The sequence below is a fragment of the Ruditapes philippinarum genome, unplaced genomic scaffold (genome assembly GCF_026571515.1).
Source record: "Ruditapes philippinarum isolate M1 unplaced genomic scaffold, ASM2657151v2 ctg5910_1_1_1_1, whole genome shotgun sequence".
Classification (NCBI taxonomy): Eukaryota; Metazoa; Mollusca; class Bivalvia; order Venerida; family Veneridae; genus Ruditapes; species Ruditapes philippinarum.
The window spans coordinates 129,027-154,149 of NW_026860609.1; the positions used below are offsets into that span (position 1 = coordinate 129,027).

Consider the following 25,123-nt stretch of genomic DNA (forward strand, 5'->3'; position numbering starts at 1 on the left):
GATTAGTTATCCAGAAAGGCTGGTTAGGTTGATTTTCAATGGTATATGACTAAAACAATTCCTAAACAAAGACATTTTTCTGGTTACTTGTGGATGGTACCTGAGTCTTTTGATTTTGATTTATTAGAATCGGCAATAAAAAAAAAAAAAATTTGTGAAAAGCATTTAATATGGGGACTTTGGGGTACACAGTAATTAGTAAGTAAGTAAGTTAAGACTTTATTCAATGAGGCTAACACATTCAGTTTCCCGATCTTCCAAGCGGGCCTCAGTATATACAAAACAACATAAAATACAATCACAATCAACATTTAGACAACAAAATATGTACATTATAAACATCATATCAATACAATAAATAAGTAAACATTTTTTCTTCTTACATAGAGAAGTGACATTTTCATAACTTCAGCATGGAAAGTACAAAAAAGTAGATCAATGTTGAAGAATTAGACATTTATATAGGGCTGTTCTAATAACAGTTTTTATTATACTTTTTATTTTATACATTGAATTGTTGTTTTTGGAAACAATATGTACATTCGATTAGTTTGAAAATTGCCATTGGATATAGGAGGCTTGAAATTTCCTCAGGGACAGAATTTCGAACATGTATTGGTATGTTGTTCCATACCACAGGACCAGAGTAATTTAACATTGCCTTAGTTAATAAACTTAAATCTGCTTACATTCATTTATTCTTTTTTTAAAAACACTAAATAGAAAAGTATTACTATATTGGATTTAAGTGCCCATCTAAGCATATATAGTATGTGTGTAGATATAGTCAAATCATCTGAACATTTTGCTCATGTTTATGATAGTTTATAGGTGTGAAGAAAGTTGTTATCTATCCCATTAATATTTGTCCAACCACTGTAATACAGCTTCTTTGTTTCTTCACACCAGCATACAGCATATGGACCTTTCAGATCCTTCAACACCACATTTCCTGTAGAACAATCTCCTGATATCTCTTCTATAACATGTCTCACCCAGTCACACACAAATACAGTACCATCATCTGACAGTGACATTCCCCTAGGATCACTTATACCACTATATCTACCTATCACATCACCCTGCCAGTTTAATCTTGTCACTGTCTTCATGCCACTGTCAGATACATAGATAGAACTTCTGTTACATGTGATATAAAATGGCTCTTTGAAAATATTATTACCATCAATTGTTGTTTGTATTACGCCATTCAGGTCAAGGATCTGAAGTTTTGCTGGATCAGCAAATGACACAACAAGTTTACCTTGGTAACAGCTTATACCACGGCATTCTCCTTCAACCTTCACAGTGTGCTTCTTTATGAGTTTGTTTGATGAGATTGATATAAACTGTATTGAGTGTTTGGCAGGAAGTGTGGCAGCAAGGTCAGTACTGGTTACTGTGGTGATATCCCATGGTGCATCATCTAGTTGTAGTTGATCAGACACAGATTGACTGCTGGTATCCACCATCTTTACAGCATTGTTGTTGCGGTCAGTGATGATAAGAAGATCAGGAGTCAGCAGAGTCATTCCTGATATACAGCACATGTATTCATCTTTTGATGTCTCCACACAGATTATTCCCTCATGTGAAGATTGTCTAGACTTTATTTGTACAGGTTGACATTCTGTATTTAAAGTTTTGTGTGTCAATGTCCCCAGTGACTTCTCTGTTTTGAACAGATTTGATATTACATCATTTGATTGAAAGTTGTACTCTTTGATATCAAATGATGACAGTGTTAGTAGTTTTTCCTTCATAACTTTGATTTTATTCTCTGCAAGTTTTAAATCAATGAAGAGTTTGTCAGCTTGTTTTGTTGTGTTGAGCTGTTTCATTTTGTCTGATGATATCTTCAGGGATTTTGTTATATCTTCACATGTTGTTTCTGCTGCTTTCAGATGTTTGTTGTTTTCTTGTTCTATGACTTTAGCTGTATCTTCAGTTTGTCTCTCAAGTTCGTCTAGTCTTTGGTTGATTTCTTGTCGAAACTTTTTAATGTCAACTAATGCATCTTTGAGAGAGCTGTTTGATTTGTATGTCATGTTCTTGACATCTTTTAATATCTGTTGAAATTTGTCAGAAGTGGTATTTACTGCATTCAAGATAACTTGATATTCTTTGCTGTCTAATATATCACCAGAAATGTCTGGTATATAATCAACTTTGCAGGAAGTAGTTTGGTGTTCAAGGGTAACACAAACACTGCAGAGTAATTCGACATGATCATGACAGTAGAATTTGATCAGTTCTTTTGAATGTTTAAGACAGGATGTAGTTAGGTCATCAGACTGGCCTGTGTGAATGGATGGTGACGGTTGCTGCAAAACTTTAGGCATATTCGTAGCATCCTGAAGTTTATGATGTTTGGAAAGCCTACTTATTTTATGGGCTGTAAAGCATGTCTTACAAAGGTGTTCCTTGCAGTCAGTGCAGTAACCATGGGCAGGTAGTCTAGTTCCTTCCTCGTCACAAGGCTGGCAGTAAATTTGAAGATCTTCATCTGATGCCATGGATGCTGTTGATGATGAAAATTGATTTGATGCTTTCTTTCCTGGGACTGCCATGTTTTACCTGAAAAGTATTATAATATATATAATAATATAGACTCCTGAATTAAGAATATTTTGGGTTTTCCCAGCTATTCCATAGGTACAAACAAACTTTTACAGTTACAGCTTTGAAAATAAGCTCATCAGGTTGACTAATCTATTGTGTTGAGTAGTATACCATAAAACTACAACGGTAAAAGTTTGTATGTACCAACAGATTAGCTGGGAAAAACCCTCATTTTCCAAGTTCTTGATAATATCTATAGATTACTATGTATTGCATGTTTTCAAAACCATAAAACTTGAGATTCATCGATGATTTGACACAAAGATAAAGTCTAGTTTATACTTACTTAAATGATTTTTTGTGGATTTTTGTTGGGAAAATATTCAAAGAAATATACATTGTTCATTTCATATTTTTGACTTGTTTTATTTGTGATGAAAGTTGATGTTATGGTATATAATTATGCCCCCAAGAAGAGGGGGTATATTGTTTTGCTATTTGATCGGTCAGTCTGTCTGTCAGTAGACCACATGGTTTCAACTATTTATCACAAAATCTTCATATTACATATACTGATTGGTCATAACTAGTAGATGACCCCTTTTGATTTTGGGATTACTAGGTCAAACATCAAGGTCATAGGGGCCTTAAATGTCAGAATGGTTTCCACTCACTCATTATCACAAAGTCTTAACCGCCTCCGTGGTCGAGGGGTTAGAGTCAATGACTCCTAATCCAAGTTACCTTCTGGCGTGGGTTAGATCCCGGGAGAATGCTTTGTAGTTTAGCGCGGAGGAAGGTAGTTTTAGTACTGGTGTAACTCTCCAGGAAGCGATGGTTAGGAAACTACCTGCCTATATGACTGAAATACTGTTGGGAAAAGGCGTAAAATGAAACAAACAAATTAAAACAAAATCTCAAAGTCTTCATATTTAACCAACTGATTATTCATAACTTGTAAATTACCCCTATTTGGGGTCAATAGGTCAAAGGTCAATGCCACAAGTGCCTTAAAAAAAAGCTAGAATGGTTTCAGCTAATTATCTTGCGAACTATCTATTACAAAATCTTCATATTTCACATATTGATTGGTCATATTTAGTTAATGACCCCTATAGATTTTAGGCTCACTAGTTGAAAGGTCAAGGTCAAAGCGACCTTAAATTTAAGAATAGTTTCCACTGATTACCTTGAAAACTTTTTATTACAAAGTCTTCATATTTCTCATACTGATTAGTCATAATGTGGTCACTAGTTCAAAGGTCAAGGTCTTTATATTTAACATACTGATTGGTTATAACTAGTAGGTCATTATTTTTCTTTATACCTTAGCTGAACACTTTCAGGTACCCATTTATGGCAAGTTCCTAAATCAAAATTACCAATAGTATGAGTCAATGGCTAGAAAGTGGGACATATGTGTGGTATGACATTTCTTGTTATTAAAAGCTTTTCTGTATGCCGCCTCTATATGTAGGTGTGATATACATTTGCCTTTATCTGTCCATCTATCTATCATGCTGTGTTCTTCCAAAGACTGACAAAACAGTGGAAGGTGGGGGCATCAATATATTATGTTTATCCTCATTTAATTCTGTTGGATGGGTGATCTACATTTGCCTTTATCTGTCCATCTATCATCCCTTACGGAATTCACTTATAAGTCACTTATAGGCTATTTTATATGTAGATTATACTTCACTTAGTCAATTCACCTATAAGTCAAGTATTTTAAATGCAAATTAGATGTTAGTGCAGTATATGTCTGGCATTTTGACATATAAGTGAAGTATAAGTTATATATAAGTCACAAATATGTGACATGTAAGTCAAAGATATGCTCAACTTATAAGTAAATATATAAGTGACTTATATGTTACATATAAGTGACTTATATGTTACATATAAGTGACTCAATATAAGTCACTTATAAAGTAACCATATAAGTCACATGTAAGTCGCATATATGTTGCTTGATGTCAAAAAAGCTTGAAATAAAATAAAAGTTTAGTAATTTTAATTTCAAAAAATGTTTATTAATTTATATTCATAGTCATATAAATGAGCAAAATACAAAATTCAACATACATATCCTTCAGTTCAATCATCTTACATTCACTATAACAAAAACAATATTCATTTATAACAGCAAGTTTTTGTTTTTACTGGTTTTCTTGGAATCAAACACTTTATTTATACAATTATTTTGCTGGAAGTCTGTCGGTGAGGAACTGTTCAAATCATAAATTTGATCAAATGTTTCTGATTATTCAAACTACTATTTCTTTTTATTGATGTCTGTTTCAGTGCTCTGATTCTGTTCCCTCGGAGAACTTCATGTGGCTGTGTTTCACCTTTAAAGATAAAATTCATAATTAATTAAAAAAAGATGTGGAAATAAATTCCGACCATTGTAAATGCAGTTATATTTCATATTTTGTATATCATCAAACTATATTAGCTATTTAATACTTATGCATATACAAATATATAAGTTACACAGTATCTTCATTTTAGTGCACAAGTCAACAGTGTTGTTTAAGAATTGCTAAAAGTCTCTATAAGAATTGATTAACAGCACTATTTGCAACAACATTTATTATGCTCTTTTCTGTAAAAGATTTAGAGCAGTAAGTATAGAGATTAAAAAAAAACATACCTTTCCAGGCTCAATACTGCATATCATTATTCACCTGGCATCTCAAAGTAAGAACTGGTCCCACTAGCCTGCAATGTATGTAAATTGTAATATCAGATTTCTCCATTGAAAACAACAATAAAATGTTAAATGATTATGATGACCCTGTCTTATTCAGCTGCATAAAACTACTGATTGTACTATTTAGTTCTAATAATTCAATTAATTTGACTATTAAATCTAGATTTAAATCAATTACAAGTATTAGTAAATCTAAAATAAAAACAGCCTTGATCTCTCAAGTTACAAATTTTAGTTTGCTGCCATCTTACTTTGATTGTTTAATATATAACCTGTATCAATTCTGCATAAATGTAACTCAAAGGTATTTACCTGATTTTGTTGTATATCTTCTTGTCCAAGGTGATTCTTATTTACCATAACTATACTTAAACATCTTAAACAAAACAATATCTCTAAATTTCCTAAAACATCAAGTAGATTCTCTGTGATTTCCACCAGATTGCTAAGCTAAATGTTTCAGACTTACAACTGTGTACCTGGGCAGGTCCAATGTTATGTGCAACAGGATAAATCCAAAAATCAAAGCACTCATCAGTTCTATCTTACAATCATTGAATGTGAAAAAAAATCAAATAACTAATAGTTATGTAAAGTTTAAAAATCATTATACATTTTTGAAAAAGAAAATGCAATGTCATTTTTTACAAATTCAGGATAGGAAATGTTATCTTTCCCCAAAATAATCACATTGAACAGTCTGATTTGTAGGAATGACCAGTCAAAAAATTAGTCATGCACATATGGTGGCAAAGGCAGGTGGCCAGTTTTATCAGACCTCTGATCTATATGGTGTATCAGTGGATGTAGAAAATATAAGCAATCTTCAGGCATATTGGTTCCTTGATTTTATATATATTAAAAGGGCAATATAAACTGTTTATTTCAAGCACTGTTTTTTTTAATGTTTAAATATCTAAAATACACTAGGCCTAAATGTCTTAAAAATAACACTTGTATATTAAAAAAAAAATACACCTCTTTTTCTTGTTAGAATATCTTACTTCAGCGAAATTAGGTCTGTAAGAAGTACAGTAGGTAAAAACATATAGATTTCAATGTCTGTTTCAAGTTAGAAAAAAAACAAAAGTAGAATTATGCCTTGTGTGACTTTTATGTGAAATATTTTCCTTGTGAAAAGAAATGACATGGAATTTCATTTCTGTCCATGGTAGCCTAGAAATCACTGATTGAATGCCATTTCTGTCCCAATTCCGCACAGAATATGTACCAAAATTTTTTACAGGTAATATACTTAATTGATAATCATTTTTTCTATTATCTTATTTAAAAACCCCAGCTGTGTTCAAAAATTAATAAGCAACATTTAAAAAAAAATCTTAATTGTTTGTGATTAAGGTCTAAGATTATAGTATTTTAAATTCTGAGTATTTTGATACCCATTGTGTTAAAGCAAAGAATTACAAATCAACTTCAATAAATTTTACCAATTTTCTCATGTTTTTGTACTTAGTAATTTTTTCAGCTTTGCTCAGTAATAAAAAGTCTCGCAAAAGTTCTAAGTTTTCACTTATATCTAACATAGAAACTGGTTACTTTAAACTTCACCAGTATAAGGCACTAATATAGGTGACTTGTATGTGACTTATATGTTGGGGAAAAAATGGCCAAAAGTGACTTATATGTAGCATATACCTATAACTGACTTAGACAGGTTTTTAGGTGATTTATAAGTGACTTATATGTAACTTATAGTTCTCTTATAGGTCAAGTATAAGTTGCATATAAGAAACATATAAGTCACTTAAAGTCATTTTGGTAAGGGATGCTGTCCTGCTGGTATGTCCTTCCAAAGACTAACAAAACAGTGGAAGGTGGGGGCATCAATGTATTATGTTTATCTTCATTTAATTGTTTTTGTAAAATATTTTTAACGTAAATAATGGTTTACTTGGAACAGTACATGTTAATTATTTAAAGTATATTTTGCAATCATGAAGAATATTATATTGCTTATTATGCCCCACCATATAATGGCTGGGGCATAAAGTGTTACCCTGTACCGTCATTCTGTCATTTTGTCATCATTAGTTTCTGTTCATTAACTTAGTAACAGTTGCACACATTCAACTCTTATTTGGCATATGGATATGTTTGAATTTGGTCATGGTTCGATGAATTTTGGCAGAGTTATGCCCCTTTTACTTTGAAAATAATATGAAATTTTCAGTTTCCGTTCATTATTTCTCCAACGGTATTTATTACATTCAACTCAACCTTGACATATGTATATGTCATGAGAAAATACAGGTCATGTTCGAATTTGGTCATGGTTTGATGATTTTTGGCAGAGTTTAGCCCCTTTCACTTTGAAAATAATATGAAATTTTCAGTTTCCATTCATTATTTCTCCAACGGTATTACACATTCAACTCAAACTTGACATATGGATATGTCATGAGAAAATACAGGTCATGTTTGAATTTGGTCATGGTAAGATGATTTTTGGCAGAGTTATGCCCCTTTCACTTTGAAAATAATATGAAATTTTCAGTTTTCGTTCATTATCTTCCCAACAGTATTACACATTCATCTCAAACTTGACATTTGGATACATCAAAGGAATGCGCAGGTCAAGTTCGAATTTGGTCATGGTTTGATGATTTTTGGTAGAGTTTTGCCCCTTTTACTTGGAATATAATATGAAATTTTCAATTTCCATTCATTATCTCCCCAACAGTATTACACATTAAACTCAAATTTAACATATGGATACGTTAAGAGAATGCGCAGGCCAAGTTCGAATTTAGTCATAATTCAATTATTTTTTTCAGAGTAATGCCCTTTTCACTTGGAATATAATATGAAGTTTTCAGTTTCCATTCAGTATCTCCCCAACAGTATTACACATTCAACTCAGATTTAACATTTGGATACGTAAAAGGAATGCGCAGGCATTCGAATTTGGTCAAGGTTCAATGATTTTTTGCAGAGTAATGCCCCTTACACTTGGAAAATATTATGAAATTTTCAGTTTCTGTTTATTATCTCCCCAACAGTGTTACATATTCAACTTAAATTTGACATATGGATATGGTAAAGGAATGCACAGATCAAGTTCGAATTTGGTCGTGGTTCGATGATTTTGGCAGTGTTATGTCCCTTTCACTTTGAAAATATTAGTAGATATTATCAGCTTTCTATCATACACTACTGTCTGGGTTATATTGCGCAGGTCATCGAACTCTTTTAGTTACATGGTTATCGAGATCTCTTTAGCCTCGCTTTTAACTTTTGTAATAAAGAAGAAGTGAAATTTGTTAATGTATGTAAGTTCCCTATTTCATCTCATCTCCGCATACAGTGTGTACATGATAATCTATAATCAAATTGAAACAAGAGTATGAGAACTATGTCATAAGAATTTATTGTCAAGTTTTAGAATTTTGTGTCTATGGTTATGATTGATTTAGTCTGAAGAGAGTTATCGCCTCTTGAACTTTGAAAAAAATCAGATGATAAATTTTGCTATAATTTGCCGTTCATATCTCGGCAGCTCGACGTCTCATATACACACTTCAAATCACTTCAACAAATCATTGATGCACATATAGATACATACATTATTCGAACATGACTGTACTTATGCTCGATGTAACCGTAGTTTCAAAGTTACTTGAGAATTGTGGGTTGTGCGTTCAATGAAAGTGGTTTGTAGTTGGACTCGAAAATGTTAATCATTTATAACTTACCACTGTTGAAGATGAAATGAAATATATTGATAGAAGTATTACTGAGTTTAAAATACAGTTCTCAATTATTCTATCCGGATTCAGTAATATATATTTCTTTCCCCCTCGGGACACCACACCACTCCCATCACCCATACTTTTGTGGAATATGGTATTTAGCCATTATTCTGGCTACAAAGTATGCAATGTCTGCAAAGGATTATACACTGATAGTGACGTTTCAGTCCTTTGTATAAATGGTTTGTGTTAAATTTTCTGAATTAGTTTTAAGGCTTTGAACTCTTAAGAACAAATAATACTTTGATGCACCAATTTCCGTAAGGACTAAACTGTATTAATAACTCTGAAATTTTGGGCTGCCATGTGGGGCGTTCTATTCGTGGCCATGGACGAACTTATTTCTAGTGTATCTAATGTATGATGTCATAGTGTACGTATCAATTAACTTAGTTGATTTAAGTATTTAATATCAATATAATTATCCGGCCATGTATTATAAGGTGATGTAAAAGGTAAATTAAAATCTAAAAGGTCTGAAATTAAAACATCAAGATAAGATTGACCTTTTATGCCAAAACAGACTCCAACCAAAAACTCTACAATCCATAGGCCCCAACCGTAACTATGCTGTGCCTAATTTTTGAGTTTCAAAAGATAATCCTAAAAGCTTATATTTGATGTTAAAATTATATTATAACCAAAAAAATGGAAAAATGTATTCACTTGAAATTCTTGTTAGTATGCTAATCACATTTACAGAATTATACCCCTTCTTTTCTTTGTTGATTTTATTGAATTATATTATAGTGCAATTAGAAAAGTGGAGCGCTCTGTCCACTGACAGGTCTGATTACAAATATAGATATAATTAAAAGGCATGCAAAAATAACTCAGTCCAGAAGTTTTTCAATACCATGACTTTGTGCATCAAAATATATGTATATTTAATTGAACTTCCTTTTTAAAAAAATACTTTATAAAATAATAATGCTCACTAGTTGTGAGAGAGTAATTTTTTGTAGACATTAAGATATTTAATAAAAATATTACATACCTTGAAATTGTAATCCTCAAATTGTCTCACAGGTTTCTAATGTAAATATTTTGCTGTTGATATTGGATACGTGGACTGTTTGCTCTGTTTTTAATGTCCTTGTTTTATAACACTGATAACATTGTAAAGTTACAAGTTTAAAGTTTATAGCACTGTTAAACGTTTAAACCAGTCATTTATTTCGTAAATAAAGTGTCTAGTGTGCGAGATTGTATTAAATTTTAGCATTGTGTTTTTCAATCAGTATTTTAACTGTTAAGAGTATAAAAATGTCCTGATTTTTATGCCCCCGGGCATATAGTAATTGAACCGTCCATCCGTCCGTCCGTACGAGGTTAACCTAGAACGGCAAGTTCGATTTTTCTTAAGTTCTACCTGTACCATTGGCTTCAAAGTTTACACACTTACTAATCAATACAAAGTACATGATCTGGGCAAGTTACATAACTCTGGCTTTCATATTTACCAAGTTATTGCCCTTTACAGCACTTAGAAAATGAATAATGGTTAACCTAAAACGGCAAGTTGGAAATATCTTAAGTTCTATCTATACTAATGGCTTTATAATTTCCACACTTACTTATCAAAACAAAGTACATGAGATTGCCAAGTTATATAACTGTATCATCCATATTTCCCAGTTATTTCCCTTTTTTCACTTTGAAAATAGGGCCTTGTCTGGTTAACCTATTTCGGCAAGTTGGATTTATCTTAAATTTCTCCTAATTGCTTAATTTCTTTAATGATATCTTTCATATTTAGTAGGTGGATACCTTTGATGGTCCTCTAATTTTTAGCTCGACTATACGAAGTATATGGAGAGCTGTCCTACTCGCCCCGGCGTCGGCGTCGGCGTCGGCGTCGGCGTCCGCGTCCAGATTTTAGATTAAAGTTTTGGTGCAGTAAAATATTTTTCACTATAACTTTGTCATTTCTTAAGGTATCAACTTCAAACTTCAAATATATGTTCCTTATCATCAACCACATCTTATGTGACAAGGTTCATAACTCTAGCACCAATATTTTCAGATTTATCTCCCCTTGAACTTAGAATTTTCCTTAAAAAATACTATTTTTTACTGATACTTCTTTATTTCTTAAGGGATCAACCTCATACTTCAAATATATGTACCTTATCATCATCCCCATCTTATGTGACAAGGTTCATAACTCTAGCACCAATATTTTCAGATTTATCTCCCCTTGAACTTAGAATTTTCCTCAAAAAATACTATTTCTTCTTTATTTCTTAAGGGATCAACCTCATACTTCAAATATATTTACGTTATCATCATCCCCATCTTATGTGACAAGGTTCATAACTCTAGCACCAATATTTTCAGATTTATCTCCCTTTGAACTTAGAATTTTCCATACAAAATATTATTTTTTACTCTAACTTATTTATTTCTAAAGGGATCAACTTCATACTTCAAATATATTTACGTTATCATCATCCACATCTTATGTGACAAGGTTCATAACTCTAGCATCAATATTGCAAGAATTATCTCCCCATAAACTTAGATTAATTTACTAGAAAAATGTTATTTTTTATTTTAACTTTTTTATTTTTAAAGGTATCTACCTCAAACTTCAAATACTTATTCCTTATCATCAATTACATTTTATGTGACAATGTTCATAACTCTTGAAGCAATATTTACAGATTTATCTCTCTTTGAACTTAGGATTTTCTTTAAGAAATACAATAACTTCTTTTTTTTTAAGGTATCTACTTCAAACTTCAAATATATATTTCTTATCATTACACAAATGTTGTGTGGCAAGGTCCATAACTCTAGCATGACTATTTCTAGAATTATTCCCCTTGATCTTGGAATTTATGTTAACAAATGTTATTTTTTTACTATAACTTAATACATAATTATACATAATTGATTTTTCTTTCATAGTTTTGTCCTCCTTACTGTGTCCAGTATTTTATTAGTCGAGCTTCGCTGTCTCCTGTGACAGCTCTTGTTTGTGGAGTAAGCGGTCTCTAGGGTCAAGGTCACTGGTTTAAAAAATAAACATTTTTGCTCATACAGCCTTTATTTTTTAGTTGATGTCTTAGTTTAATACAAACATGCCAAGGGAGGTCCTCCTTCTTTGGGTGTAGTAAGGGGTCATTTGGGTCAAGGTCAATTTTACTTATGTCAAGGTCATCAATGTTAAAAATAGATTTTTACATTTTTACAGGTGTATTGACCTTATTCTATAGACAGATGTTATTTATAATTGATAGAAACATAAACTTTGATGGAGTTAGTGGTCAGTTGGGTCAAGGTCACCAGTGCTAAAAATAGATTTTTACACATTTGCTCATACAGCCTTTATTAAGTGACAGGTATATTTTATATTAGGTAGGAAGATAACTTGCATGGTAGTCATCCTTTTGATTGGGGTAGGGATCAGTGGGTCAAGGTCACTTGTGCTAAAAATAGATTTTTACACTTTTGCCCATACAGCCTTTATTTATTGACAGATGGATTTCATATTTGGTAGGAAGATAACTTACATGGTATTCTTCTTTTGGATAGAGTTAGGGGTCAGTTTGGTCAAGGTCACCAGTGCTTAAAATAGATTTTTACACTTTTGCCCATACAGCCTTTATTTAATGACAGATGTATTTCATATTTGGTTGGAAGATAACTTGCATGAACTTGGCAACTTATATTTTTCACAATAACAAAATGTTTTGACTTTGTCAAGCTATATAACTTGTGTTTACAATTTTTTGGCAATTTTTCTGTCCATAACTGAGTGAATGGGTAAACATTTTTTGAAATATTGCTACAGACAAGAATCTGAGCCGGGAGCATTTGTGTTTAACAAACACGTTCTTGTTTAAATTTAAAGTTGTTCTTTCCCACCATGCTGAAAAGTTGAGTTGTTATCTTCCCTAGTTTATTGGTATGTAAATGTTTAAACTTTATGTTGACTTAGTACGACAGTCATAAACTGTGTTGAGAAAATTATATATAAGGGGTTTTAAATCATTTAATCACATCATTGAAAACAGAATGATTAAGACTTCCCGACATGTATTTTAAACATTGTTTTCAGCTTTACATTGTTATGATTTTATGATGGTTTTTGGTGGACTAATTTTGCACCTTGGATTTCCCTTATGGATTTATTTTGTTTTGTCAGAGTTATTGCCCTTGACTTAGTCGCACATAGCTCAAAAAGTATTTGGCCTAGGGTCATGAAACTTGACAGGAACATTGATCAGCATGTGTAATTGTGCACCTGGTTATTTTCATGTGGACTTATTTAGTATTTGTAGAGTTATTGCCCTTGACTTAGTAAAAATTTGCAATGTTCAACTTGTGTCGCAAGTAACTTAAACATTATTTGACCTAGAGTCATGAAACTTTACAGGAATATTGATCAGCATGTGTAGCTGTGAACCTGGTTATTTTTGTGTATACTTATTTAGTATTTGAGTTATTGTTCTAATGACTTAAAAAGAATTTGCAATTTTCAACTTGTGTCAAGTATTTGACATAGGGTCATGAAACTTTACATGAATGTTGCTCAGCATGTGTAGTTGTGCACTTGGGGTTTCACTTGTGAATTTATATGTTTTGTCAGAGTTATTGCTCTTGACTTGTGAAAATTTGCAAATTTCTACTTGTGTCATGCATAGAGAGGTTAACTGGTATGAAACCCAGGTAATCCTCGCATTTATCAGTGCTATACACTGGGCATGTAAAAGAACCAAGGGGTCTTTTCAATAAGAGCTAGGGACTGGTTCCCGGATTCCCTTGTATCTCATAGCTGTCTCTAGAGTCTGGTGAGATAAGGACCCTACTGGAAATAAGTGCTTGCACTTTCGTAGGTTATCCTTGACCGCCCGGTCTAAAGAAAATCAATCAACCAATCAATCAATCAGCTTAAAAAGTATTTAATCTAGTCATGAAACTTTACTGGAATGTTGGTCAGTATCTGTAGTTGTGCACCTTTGCTTGTAGATTTATCCAGTATTAGTAATTGCCCTTGACTTAGTAAAAACTGTTTCATTATGTTGTGTTATTTAATCCTTGAGTGCTTGAGTTAGAATCAACCAACTTTACAGGAATAATGATCAACATCACTGTGAAGCAATGCACCTGGGATTTTGCATGTGGATTTTTTCAGTTATGTTAGAGTTATTGCCCTTTACTAGTATAAATTTGCAATTTTCTACTTGTTCATGCATAGCTCGAAACTTATTTGACCTGTAGGCCTAAAAGTTTACAAGAATGTTGGTCAGCATGTGTTCTTATGCACCTTGGGGCTCACTTGTGGATTTCTTCAGTATTTGTAAAGTTTTTGCCCTTAACTTAGTAAAAGATTATTAGTTTTCAACTTGTGGCACATGTAGCCCAACAAATATTTGACATGAGTCATAATATTGACAAAACAGTGGAGTGTGGGGGCACCTCTGTCCTATGGTATCATTTAAAAACCAAAATTACTGTTGTTTTCAGTCAGTATATATACTCCTTGACAATTGCATAGAGATAAATATTTACCACTCTGTGCTTGAAAAAAAATTTTAAGGGCATGTCAGTGGGTATGAACATGATTGTACTCCACAGCAGAAATTTTTAGCTTTGGAATATATAATTGTCAGGAAGTATTCATGTGACAACGTCACAAGAGCATAGCTCTTTGGCAGGTATCAATATAGATCTTAATATTGATCACTGAAATAAAACATGTTATGGGCAAATGTTATAAATGGGTATCCTCTCTATCTTTCAACATTATTTTTTATAACTTTAAATTTTATTTACTTACTTGTTTTCAGTTTCCGTTCATTATCTCCCCAACAGTATTGCACATTCAACTCAAATTTGACATATGCATGGATACCTTAAGGGAATGCGCAGGCCAAGTTCGAATTTGGTCATAGTTTAATGATATTTTGCAGAGTAATGCCCCTTTCACTTTGAAAGTATTATGAAATTTTCAGTTTTTGTTCATTATCTCCCCAACGGTATTACACATTCAACTCAAATTTGACATATGGATACGTCAGCAGGCCGATATGTTTCAAGCCAAATCCAGGATTTGAACAAGTATTAACTTGTTCTTCCGCAAGTAATCGCAAACTACTTAATCTACACACAAATGTTATAGTTGAATCTGTGACAAAGGATATCTTATATCTAACATATTTTCATTCACAAAATTGTCAAGAAAAAACACTTTAGTCTCACCCAAAATGCAAAGTTGTAAATCCTACATCCATATCAACATTTTGCTATTATATTATAAATGGTGTCACGGAAACCATTACTCATTGACTGGAATCATTTCTTGTGAAATAATGTTTGCTACCTGTAATTATGTAGTGCCTACCATATTCTTTTTAACAGCTGGGGTGTTTGTGGCGGAGTGATTTAGGTCAGTGGCTTAAGACCACTTGAACCTCACTTGATGCAGGTTTGAATCCCACTTAGAAGTCTCTCATGTGAGGAAGCTAGCATAATTCAGCTAGCTTTCTGAATGTTGGTGGTTCTAACTCAGGTGCCCATTAGTGTTTGAATGAATGCATTGACAGACACATGAGGTCTTCCTCCACCAGTAAAGCTGGAAAGTCGCCATATGACCTTTACAGTGTTGATGAGACAAAAAAAAAAATTCTGTTCTGTTCAGTTGTGCCCCGTTTTTAGCTCGACTATTCGCAGAGTAATCGAGCTAATGCAGTCACCCATTTGTCGGCGTCCCTGTGGTTAAGTTTTTGCATGTAAACTGGTATCTCCATAACTACTGAAGGGAATGAATTGAAACTTAACAAACTTGTTACCTGTGATTATCTAAGATGATTGGCACAAGTCCCATAACTCTGATTTGCTTTTTTACAAATTATGCCCCTTTTTCGACTAAGAAATTCTTGGTTAAGTTTTTGCGTGTAAGCTGGTATCTCCATAACTACTGAAGGGAATGGATTGAAACTTCACACACTTGTTCCCTGTGATTATCTAAGATGATTGGCACAAGTCCAATAACTCTGATTTGCTTTTTTACATAATTATGCCCCTTTTTCGACTAAGAAATTCTTGGTTAAGTTTTTGCGTGTAAGCTGGTATCTCCATAACTACTGAAGGGAATGGATTGAAACTTCACACACTTGTTCCCTGTGATTATCTAAGATGATTGGCACAAGTCCCATAACTCTGATTTGCTTTTTTACATAATTATGCCCCTTTTTTGACTTAGTTAGCTTGTATTTTTGCTTGTTAGACGGTATCTCTGAAGGGTTTGTACCTTTTCGGACAATTTTATGTACTCATATAGGTAAGCATTATTATACTCAATGAAACACCCTTGTGACAACTTTTCGAATAGTCGAGCGTTACTGTCCTCCGACAGTTCTTGTTTGCATTGCACAGCTAAGCCTTTGAACTAAAATCAACTCATCTCATATATATGTTTATGATTAAACAACTAAGTTATTGGGGGGGGTGAAATTTTAAATGAGGTAGTTTAAGACATGTTGTTAAATATAAAAGATATGTATTTTAATTGATATATCAATGTATACCTTAATTGTTTTAGATGAAAGCTCAGGTAAGTATTTTGATAAAATGCTTGGTGTTTTGTTAGTTGTTTTACTTTTTTTAACTTTTTGAAATTTAGAGATGTTATTTACATTGAGGTGAATGCTTTTGAAAAACAAATATATTAAAATTCAGGGATTTTTTTGCACTTATTTAATTGCCAATATTCTGCCATATTATTTCATAATTTAAATGGTTTACCTCAATATGATATATGTTCATGGAAATTAAAGTCATTTCATCCATAATTATTTTCTTACAATAGCGTATGAACTTACAACTTAAAGAGATCAATGGCAAAATGAAGTCATCATAAGCACATATTTCCCTTTCTAAAACGACATCATTTTAACGCAGTTCATTCATAAAGTGTGCTAAAACGACGTTTGTTTGGCATGCGACTCATCTGGCATCCCCAATGCCAGATGAAATTTCCGGCATGGGTAAAACTCACGGAAACGCCAGTCTGCTATGCAGGAAATTATGTGCAATTGATGACCATGCTTTAATGAAATAATGTTTACGCAATCATCATTCATTATATTACAATAGGTGTTTAATTTTAATCATTTCTGTCAGTACAATAGTATCACTGGCATTTGAAATGTTGAAAATGTTGAAAAAAGTTATTGGAATTTTGAAAGTGTTGAAACAGTTATCAAAAATGTTGAAACTGGTAACAAAAATAAATAAAATATTGTAATTGTTTAAAAAAATATCAGAAAGTTGAAACTTACTGTTTAAATTAGCGAAATGTTGAAATAGTAAATGAAATGTTGAAATAGTTAATGAAATGTTGAAATTGTTGAAAAATTTAGTCAGGTTAGCAACATTGGTCTGCTGAGGCCTACTTGTTTTAGCTCACCTGAGCTCAAGGTGAGCTATTTTGATACCCTTGTGTCTGTTATATCTGTTGTTTGGTGTCTGTTGCACATAGTTAACATTACGAGTGATGAAACTATACAGGAATGATACATAGATGTGTCTTTTTACAAATTGCTCAAATGCTTCCTATAAACCGGTCTGTTGAATAAGATGGCTGCCTGTGCTAAAGATAGAGGTGAAGTTTTAAATAACATCTTATCCTCAACCGCTCAATAGATTCAGATGAAACTGTACAGAAATGATCATTTTAAAGGCAGTCCTTTACTAAAATCGCTAATTTTACTAAAATCGCTAATATTGTTCCGTATGGTGCTATTAATGGCTCAAATGGTTCAGGTCTGCTGAACAATATGGCTGTCAGATCAAAAAATAAAAAAGAAAACTGTTGTACTCAACCGCCCAATAGATTTCTGATAAAACTATACAGGAGTGGTTGTTTTATGGTCCTCTATAAAAATTGCTTAATAGATGGTTCTGGTCTGCTGAATAAAATAACCAACCAGTGCTGAACTACTCAGGTGAGTGATTACAGGCCATCATAGCCCTCTTGTTTATTTAATCTAACAATTTCTTCAATTTTCTGTAGTTAAGTGTTAGAAGTTGATGTTTTTTCTTAATGTTAGATTGTGTTACATTGATATTGTCTAGAAAATTTTATAAACAATTTCTTTAACATTTTTATAACATACTTTAGTTTAAAAGTTTGAAGCACTGTTGTGTCAATAAAAACAAAATAGAATGCTAGCATTGATGCACTAGTATCGCCCTTGCCATCATAAATCTTCCATAGAAGAATTAAGATTTTTTTTTCTTCCACAACATATAGTTTTTGTTGATAAATCTTTAATAAATCTTTAAACACATCTCCACCTGAACCTACCTAGTGCAGCAACCTAAATAATGGTTATGTTGTCCGAACATCTGCCTGACACAGATGCTGCTGTGCCAATAGTAGGGACTGGTCATCCAATACTTCCCCTACCTAAAAGAACCAAAAGCTTATATGAATGAAATCACCAAATCACTTGGTAAAAAGTAAATTTGTAAGTTATAACTTCTTTTTCTATCAATATCATATTGAATAAAATACTAGATTGGTACCAGGGTAGTAAAGACGGATATGGATACCAGCCAGAAAGGATCCAATACCTGGGGACTGGATGCTCATCCATGCCCTTTTCCATCCACTGTTTTTGCTTACAGTAAAATACCATCTAACCTCATAACACATAGGACCATGCCACTATTTGGGCCGTTTTCAAAAATTATAAAGGCAGAAAAGACCCGTTACCTGTGTTTTTGAATACTGGTCCATGCCCTGTTTTTGCTTTAAACTTTATATGACCTAGTTTTTGGAAATAAAGTTGACAGTAGAAGCAATGTTTTTATTTATTAATATATAATATTTTGCACAGGTTTCTTGGATATTTATATTTTTGTAATCATATAAACTTTTCTTGATGTACAAGCTTAGTACTTGAAATATTTGATATACATGATTGTACTTATTGTTTTCAGATATAATCTTTTATTTGTTCTTTTGTTATTTCTTCTATTCCTTAATATGTATTTTATTCAAAGTGCAAGTTTATGGGTGAATTTTTCAGTCATTTACTTTAATTTTTAAATGCATTTATGTAAGATTGGTGAATGCTCTGTAAATTGTATGAAATATATTATGTACATTTATCAATCATTATCTTATAAGATCAAAACAAAATGCTTATATAATATTTTGGTCCCCTGACCAAAACCCCCTTTTTTCCCCAACTCATAAACATTTTCTTGCAGTCAGGTTATAAATAACATGCCCATTTAAGTATTGGGGTTCATTTGTTTTTTTGTCTGCATGTTAACAAAACTGTCCTTGCATTTCAGTTTTGTATTTTATTACTTAATTACTTTTATATTTTATTACTTATATATTTATGTGTCGCCTCTACGGAGTAGTGGCGACATATAGGGATCACTTCTCCGTCCTCTGTCTGTCCGTCTGTCTGTCCGTCTGTCCGTCACAAAACTTGTCCGGACTACTCCTCATAAACTACTGGTGCAATTTCATCCAAACTTTACAGGAATGATAAGTACCAAGTCTAGATGTGCATATTGTTAGCATTTTCCGGTTAAATGATTTTTGGCAGAGTTATGGCCCTTTAATAATTTTTAATTTTAAAGTTTGTCCGGACTACTTCTCTTATACCACTAAAGCAATTTCTATGAAACTTTACAGGATTGATCTATAGCTCAAGTCCTTGCGCATATTGCAAGGGTTTTCCGGTTGAATGATTTTTGGCCGAGTTATGGCCCTTTGATAAAAAGGTGTTTTTTTCTGTGTGTTGCCAGATACACAAAAGCTTGTCCGGACTACTCCTCATAAACTACTGGTGCAATTTCATCCAAACTTTACAGGAATGATCAGTACCGAGTCTAGTTGTGCATATTGTTAGCATTTTCCGGTTCAATGATTTTTGTCAGAGTTATGGCCCTTTAATAATTTTTATTTTTAAAGTTCGTCCGGACTACTTCTCTTATACCACTAAAGCAATTTCAATGAAACTTTACAGGATTGATCTGTAGCTCAAGTCCTTGCGCATATTGCAAGGGTTTTCCGGTTGAATGATTTTTGGCCAAGTAATGGCCCTTTGATAAAAAGGTGTTTTTTCTTTGTGTTGCCAGATACGTCGCAAAAGCTTGTCCGGACTACTCCTCATAAACTACTGGTGCAATTTTATCCAAACTTTACAGGAATGATCAGTACCAAGTCTAGTTGTGCACTGTCTGTCTGTCTGTCCGTCTGTCACAAACTTTGTCCCAACATGAAATTGGCCATCATGAGGCGACACATGGGATTACTGATCGCTCTTGTATTACTTATATATTTTATTACTTTTATATTTTTATTATTTTTATATGTTATTACTTTTATATATTTTCAGTGCGAGACGAATCCCATTGAGAGGACGACATTCATCACGGAATTTATTGATAAATATTTTGAAACTGACGATGAAGGTATGTTGTCTATGAATTAAATATTAGACCTACGATTTAAGTCCATATTGTCACCTTTGTGCAATAATGAACTGGTAAACCCCTATTAGATTTAGAAGGACTGCACAATATGTGGAGTTCGAAATGATCATCTGAGGAAATGTCTTAATTTAAAATTCTCTGCCATTTGTTGTCTGTTGAATTTAATAGATAGGTATTGCAGAAAAAAATAGCACTGTGCCCTGAGAAATGAGTGTGCTATTATTATGTGATTATTCATAATGATAAACTCAAGTCTGCAAAGAAAAAGTTGCTTTTTAGCTCCACTTTTTTTCAAAGGTACTTAGAATGTGAATAGAAAGAAGTACTTGAAGTTGTACTTCGTATATGAGAGATCTTAAATAGTTGCTTATGAACATCGTATCACTTGACAACGACTGATGTGGGTTTGAATCTTTAACCAAGTGAGGAACCTAATAAGAAGATAGTCAACAAGTCTACCCAGATATCTGCTTGTACCTGAATTAATGCATGTGGGATGAGGAAACCTGAGCTCTTTGATTTTCACAAGTAAAGCTGAAAACTTGCCATATACACAAATTATAATATGTTTTATTAATATTAAAGGCACTCCACTGATGTCCAAAAGCCTAAAACATAATATCTGAATTTCGTAGGGGTACTTTAAACTCAGAAATAAATTAAAAATCCTGTTTTTGTGCAATTCTTAACCTGATTTGAATGAAAAATGCCACACTTTTCAATTTTGGTTCATTTTTCACTTAAAACTATTTATTTTGGAAAAAATGGAGTGAATGAAATTCAATGATCTGAAATTTTTCACACAAGTTATTGGTCAAATGGGACATTAATTTTAAAAAATTGTTTCCAGTCCCGTCATGTCAAAATATCTCAGTGGACTAGTGAAGTCCCTTTAACATGTTTTAACTGGATGTTGTATGATTTATTTACAGTTGACTATATCAGTGCACCGTTCAAGATGAACAAGATTGACATGTTTGAAGGTTATGACAATCCCACTTACTTCTTCCGTCCAGCAATCAGGTCACTTCTCGTAAGTATTGGAGTAAATTACGTGTAAACTGTTTTCTTATTGTAATGTAAATTTGAATTCCAATAAGAATACAGTAAAAACTCTGAAAACCGGACAGCAAATTTAAGTGTCAACTTTCTGTGTATTTTAATGTAGATTAAAGCATAATCACAACAGGTGACATATTCATTTACCACCTTTTTATCTATGCAGGTGTGAAAACACTTGTCAGTGTGTGTTAATTTCTTATTGGCAATTAAATTGTAGTTCTTTCATCATAAATGTGTCTTTCTCTGTATAGGTATGATTTCAAAATGTTTTTAATTTGTTAAGGTTTCCTTGATATTAAATGTAGAAAAGAACTGGGAACCTTTTATTAAATGATTCCTGTTTTGTTTAAAGTTTTGAAGTTATCTTAGTTTGGACATTGTTTAAAGTTTTGAAGTTATCTTAGTTTGGACAACAATTTTATGCCAAAATAGTAATACTAAATATCATTAATTACATATTTCAAAAGCCAATGAAAAAGATATAATAATATGAGCCGTGTCATGATATTTCCAACATAGTGGTCAAATGACGTAATCGTAAAAACGCGATGTCAAAGTTGACGCCAATATTTCTTAATGATATAGCGCGTGCTTTTCCAATCATGTCTATGTAGTTTTCCCTCCTCAATGATGACATTATTCCGCTGTTAAACTCATTTTTTAAGTAACAACTGCGCTGATAAACTTTTTCGGGAAACCTTTAACCCTTGACAGACATTTGCTCAATCGTAATTTAAGTACCATAAGAAAATGAAATTCAAGGAAATTTATGAGTAGACAATTTTAATTTTATCTGTTCAAACGACACTTGATATATTGTCCTTGTGACAGTGAACACTTTCAGGGCTTACTTAGACAACAATCCCATTTAGTCTTTCGATTGTTATTTTATTTCCACTGTCAAGTTGTTTTCCAAGTATTTCTCTTTAATCATATACATGTATATAGTAACATGTAGGGGCTGATTTACATTATATAAATCAGAATAAACACTTTAATGTCGATAGAATAAGGAAGATATTACATTACGTTGGTATCATTGTTTAACTTAACCCATTACTTCATATACACGCCTTTTAACGCCTTTTTCACCCCCCCCCCCCCTTTTTGTTGTCTCAAATGATGAAAAATGCCTTATTTAGGCCCCAAACACTTGTTTTTGTTTGAGAAATGTTGTTAAAAAAAGTGACCTCTTTTTCGGCGCGGCCCCCCAACCAAAAGATACATCAGGGGGTTGCCAGAAGGGGGATGTGCCCCCTTCTGTTTGGGGGGGTTTGAAGGGGGGCGGAGTCCCCCTCATCGCCAAGAAAATTTTGGACTTGTGAGAGGCTGTAAATGACCCCAGATTGATCATAAGGTAACATGTAACCAACGTTGAAAAGCATTTGACTCTATCTCAATCCATTGAGAAGTTGCAGCACTTTGAAATCAATTTTGATGGAAAAAATCAACGCAAAATAGTGATTTTTGGCAATTTTGAGATGTCCCCTCGTTGCCATGGTAACAGAAAATTTAAGCCTGATCATGTTGTTGCAAGGGCAATGGTCCAGTCAACATTTGTGCCAAGTTTGATTAGTGTTGAAGCAGTTTTTATAGTATTATAGCAATTTGAACTTGTAACGGGAGACTTTTCAATGAAAACAGCCATTTTTCACAAAATGCTCATGAAGTAATGGTTAACGGACATAAAATAATAAAAGTATATAATTAAGAGACAATTGTTCTGTTAAGTGAATGTGAGTAAGACACTTAAAGTTGTTGAAATACATTCCTGCTTTATATAAAATTAAATGGGAAGAAAATAATCTGAAATAATTTTGTCTTGTTTTATAATAATTATTGCAATACCAGTTTTGGTCTCTGAGAATATGGCATCGTAAATTGATGAAAGAAGCCGGAAATAGATAATAATCAGGTAAAACTGAATGAAAATTGAGTGATTCTGACTAAATCGGATAATTTCAGTAAAACTTCAGCTACGTGCTGAATGACACCCAAAAACATAGTATTAAGATATTGAAATCATTAAATTCTTTAAAATTTCATTATTAAATATAATGTTATGATGTCGTTAAAGCAGCATACCTCAAGATCCATGTTTATTTTCATAACAATGCGGACAATGTATTTAAAAGTACAATATTGTGAAGTGAACAAAGGAAGCAGTTTACACATTGCAAACGACACTTACAATCTACGTAAATAGTCCCTACTGTATTATATTGTTGACTGCTTTGTTTTTCTTTTTGTTCTTGTTTTTTTTTCAATATGGTATACATGTATACATATACATTTATATAATCACACAACGGCGTGACAAACTATCAACATGTCCATACGCACTGAAAAATAAATCTCTTACTTCTTTGTGTGATATAACATAGCATTTTTACAGAACAACTAAATATCCTCTATTTACATGTACGCACATTTTTGAGTAAAACGTTTATGACTTTTCATGTTAATAACGCCGTTGTAGAACCTATCAGATGACCTTCGTATCGACCATTATTCCAGAACAATTTCTCGTAAAGAAGACGAATATTACCTAAGCTTGACTGAGCATTCAGATTTTTTTTCACCATATTTCTTCAGCGTTACTAACACAGCAAGGGCATTTTTTATAAAATTCTAAAATTTTCATGAAAATTAGAACAAAAATCTTGAGCATGCTGCTTTGAGGATATGATGTCACAGTTACGCAGTATTTAAATTGTATGTTTATATCATGTCTTATATATCATAAAAGTGATATCTCATTTTTTATTTATTCCTGCAATTTTTTGAAACATAAATGTTGGTATTTCTGTTCACATTCATTACCTGAGTATTTTGACCTTATATAAGGATGGTTCCACATACTATATTCAAAAATGCACATTGATATATTGACATCATATAAAGACACATTGACATCAAATATTGTTCAGTTGACTACATATAAAGATGGATCCACATAATATATTAATGAGTGCACATTGTATACGGAAAGGTTGACTCAATATATTGCTAGTTGTACATAACAACGTTCAGGTTTATAATAATAAGACAGTCAAGGCTTTCCATATACTTGTATATGTCTATTCGTGCAACAAGTTGTTACATGTACTTAAGATGGCTTACAATTGACACGGTACTCTTTAACAATAAAAATGTGAGCTTCGTCACGTTAATAATTAACATGCTAAGATACATGTATTTAGAAGTATATGTCAAGCAAATCGATGAGTCAGTTTATTCACGTTGCATTTTTAATCCGTCAAATAAAACGACGTCACTTATAATGTTAAAAAGCGTTATAAATCAAGTTTTCTTTGTCTAAAGATAATAAAATTTGTCTTGAATGATTTAGAAAAGATTGCATTTTGAGAATCTTTGAAAAAAGTAAAATGTCAAATTTGACCACTATGTTGGAAATGTCATGTCACGGCTCATATATTTCAGACAATGTGTTGTTTTAATTTCTAATTTTCTGAGCTACATTCATGGATTTGCATAATAAAATTACTTAAGATTAATATCGCAAAAAAATATGACT

The 25,123-nt window shown here is 32.5% G+C and overlaps 2 protein-coding genes across 8 annotated transcripts in view; one reads left to right on the forward strand and one right to left on the reverse strand.

Annotated features, from left to right (window-relative positions):
• The window catches only part of LOC132712771 (anoctamin-4-like), a 121,013-nt gene that overhangs the window by 37,334 nt on the left and 58,556 nt on the right, over positions 1-25,123 (forward strand). For all 7 annotated transcript variants that reach the window (XM_060695204.1, XM_060695206.1, XM_060695207.1 and 4 more), the window contains exons 3-4: positions 20,427-20,502; positions 21,456-21,556. In XM_060695204.1, the coding sequence (XP_060551187.1) occupies positions 20,427-20,502; positions 21,456-21,556 (177 nt within the window). The remainder of the gene's footprint in view (positions 1-20,426; positions 20,503-21,455; positions 21,557-25,123) is intronic.
• Positions 276-10,318, reverse strand: LOC132712772 (uncharacterized). Its single transcript, XM_060695211.1, has 2 exons — positions 10,049-10,318; positions 276-2,577 (listed from the first exon to the last, which is right to left on the reverse strand). The coding sequence occupies exon 2, from the start codon at positions 2,568-2,570 to the stop codon at positions 816-818; it is 1,755 nt and encodes a 584-aa protein (XP_060551194.1). The 5' UTR covers positions 2,571-2,577; positions 10,049-10,318; the 3' UTR covers positions 276-815.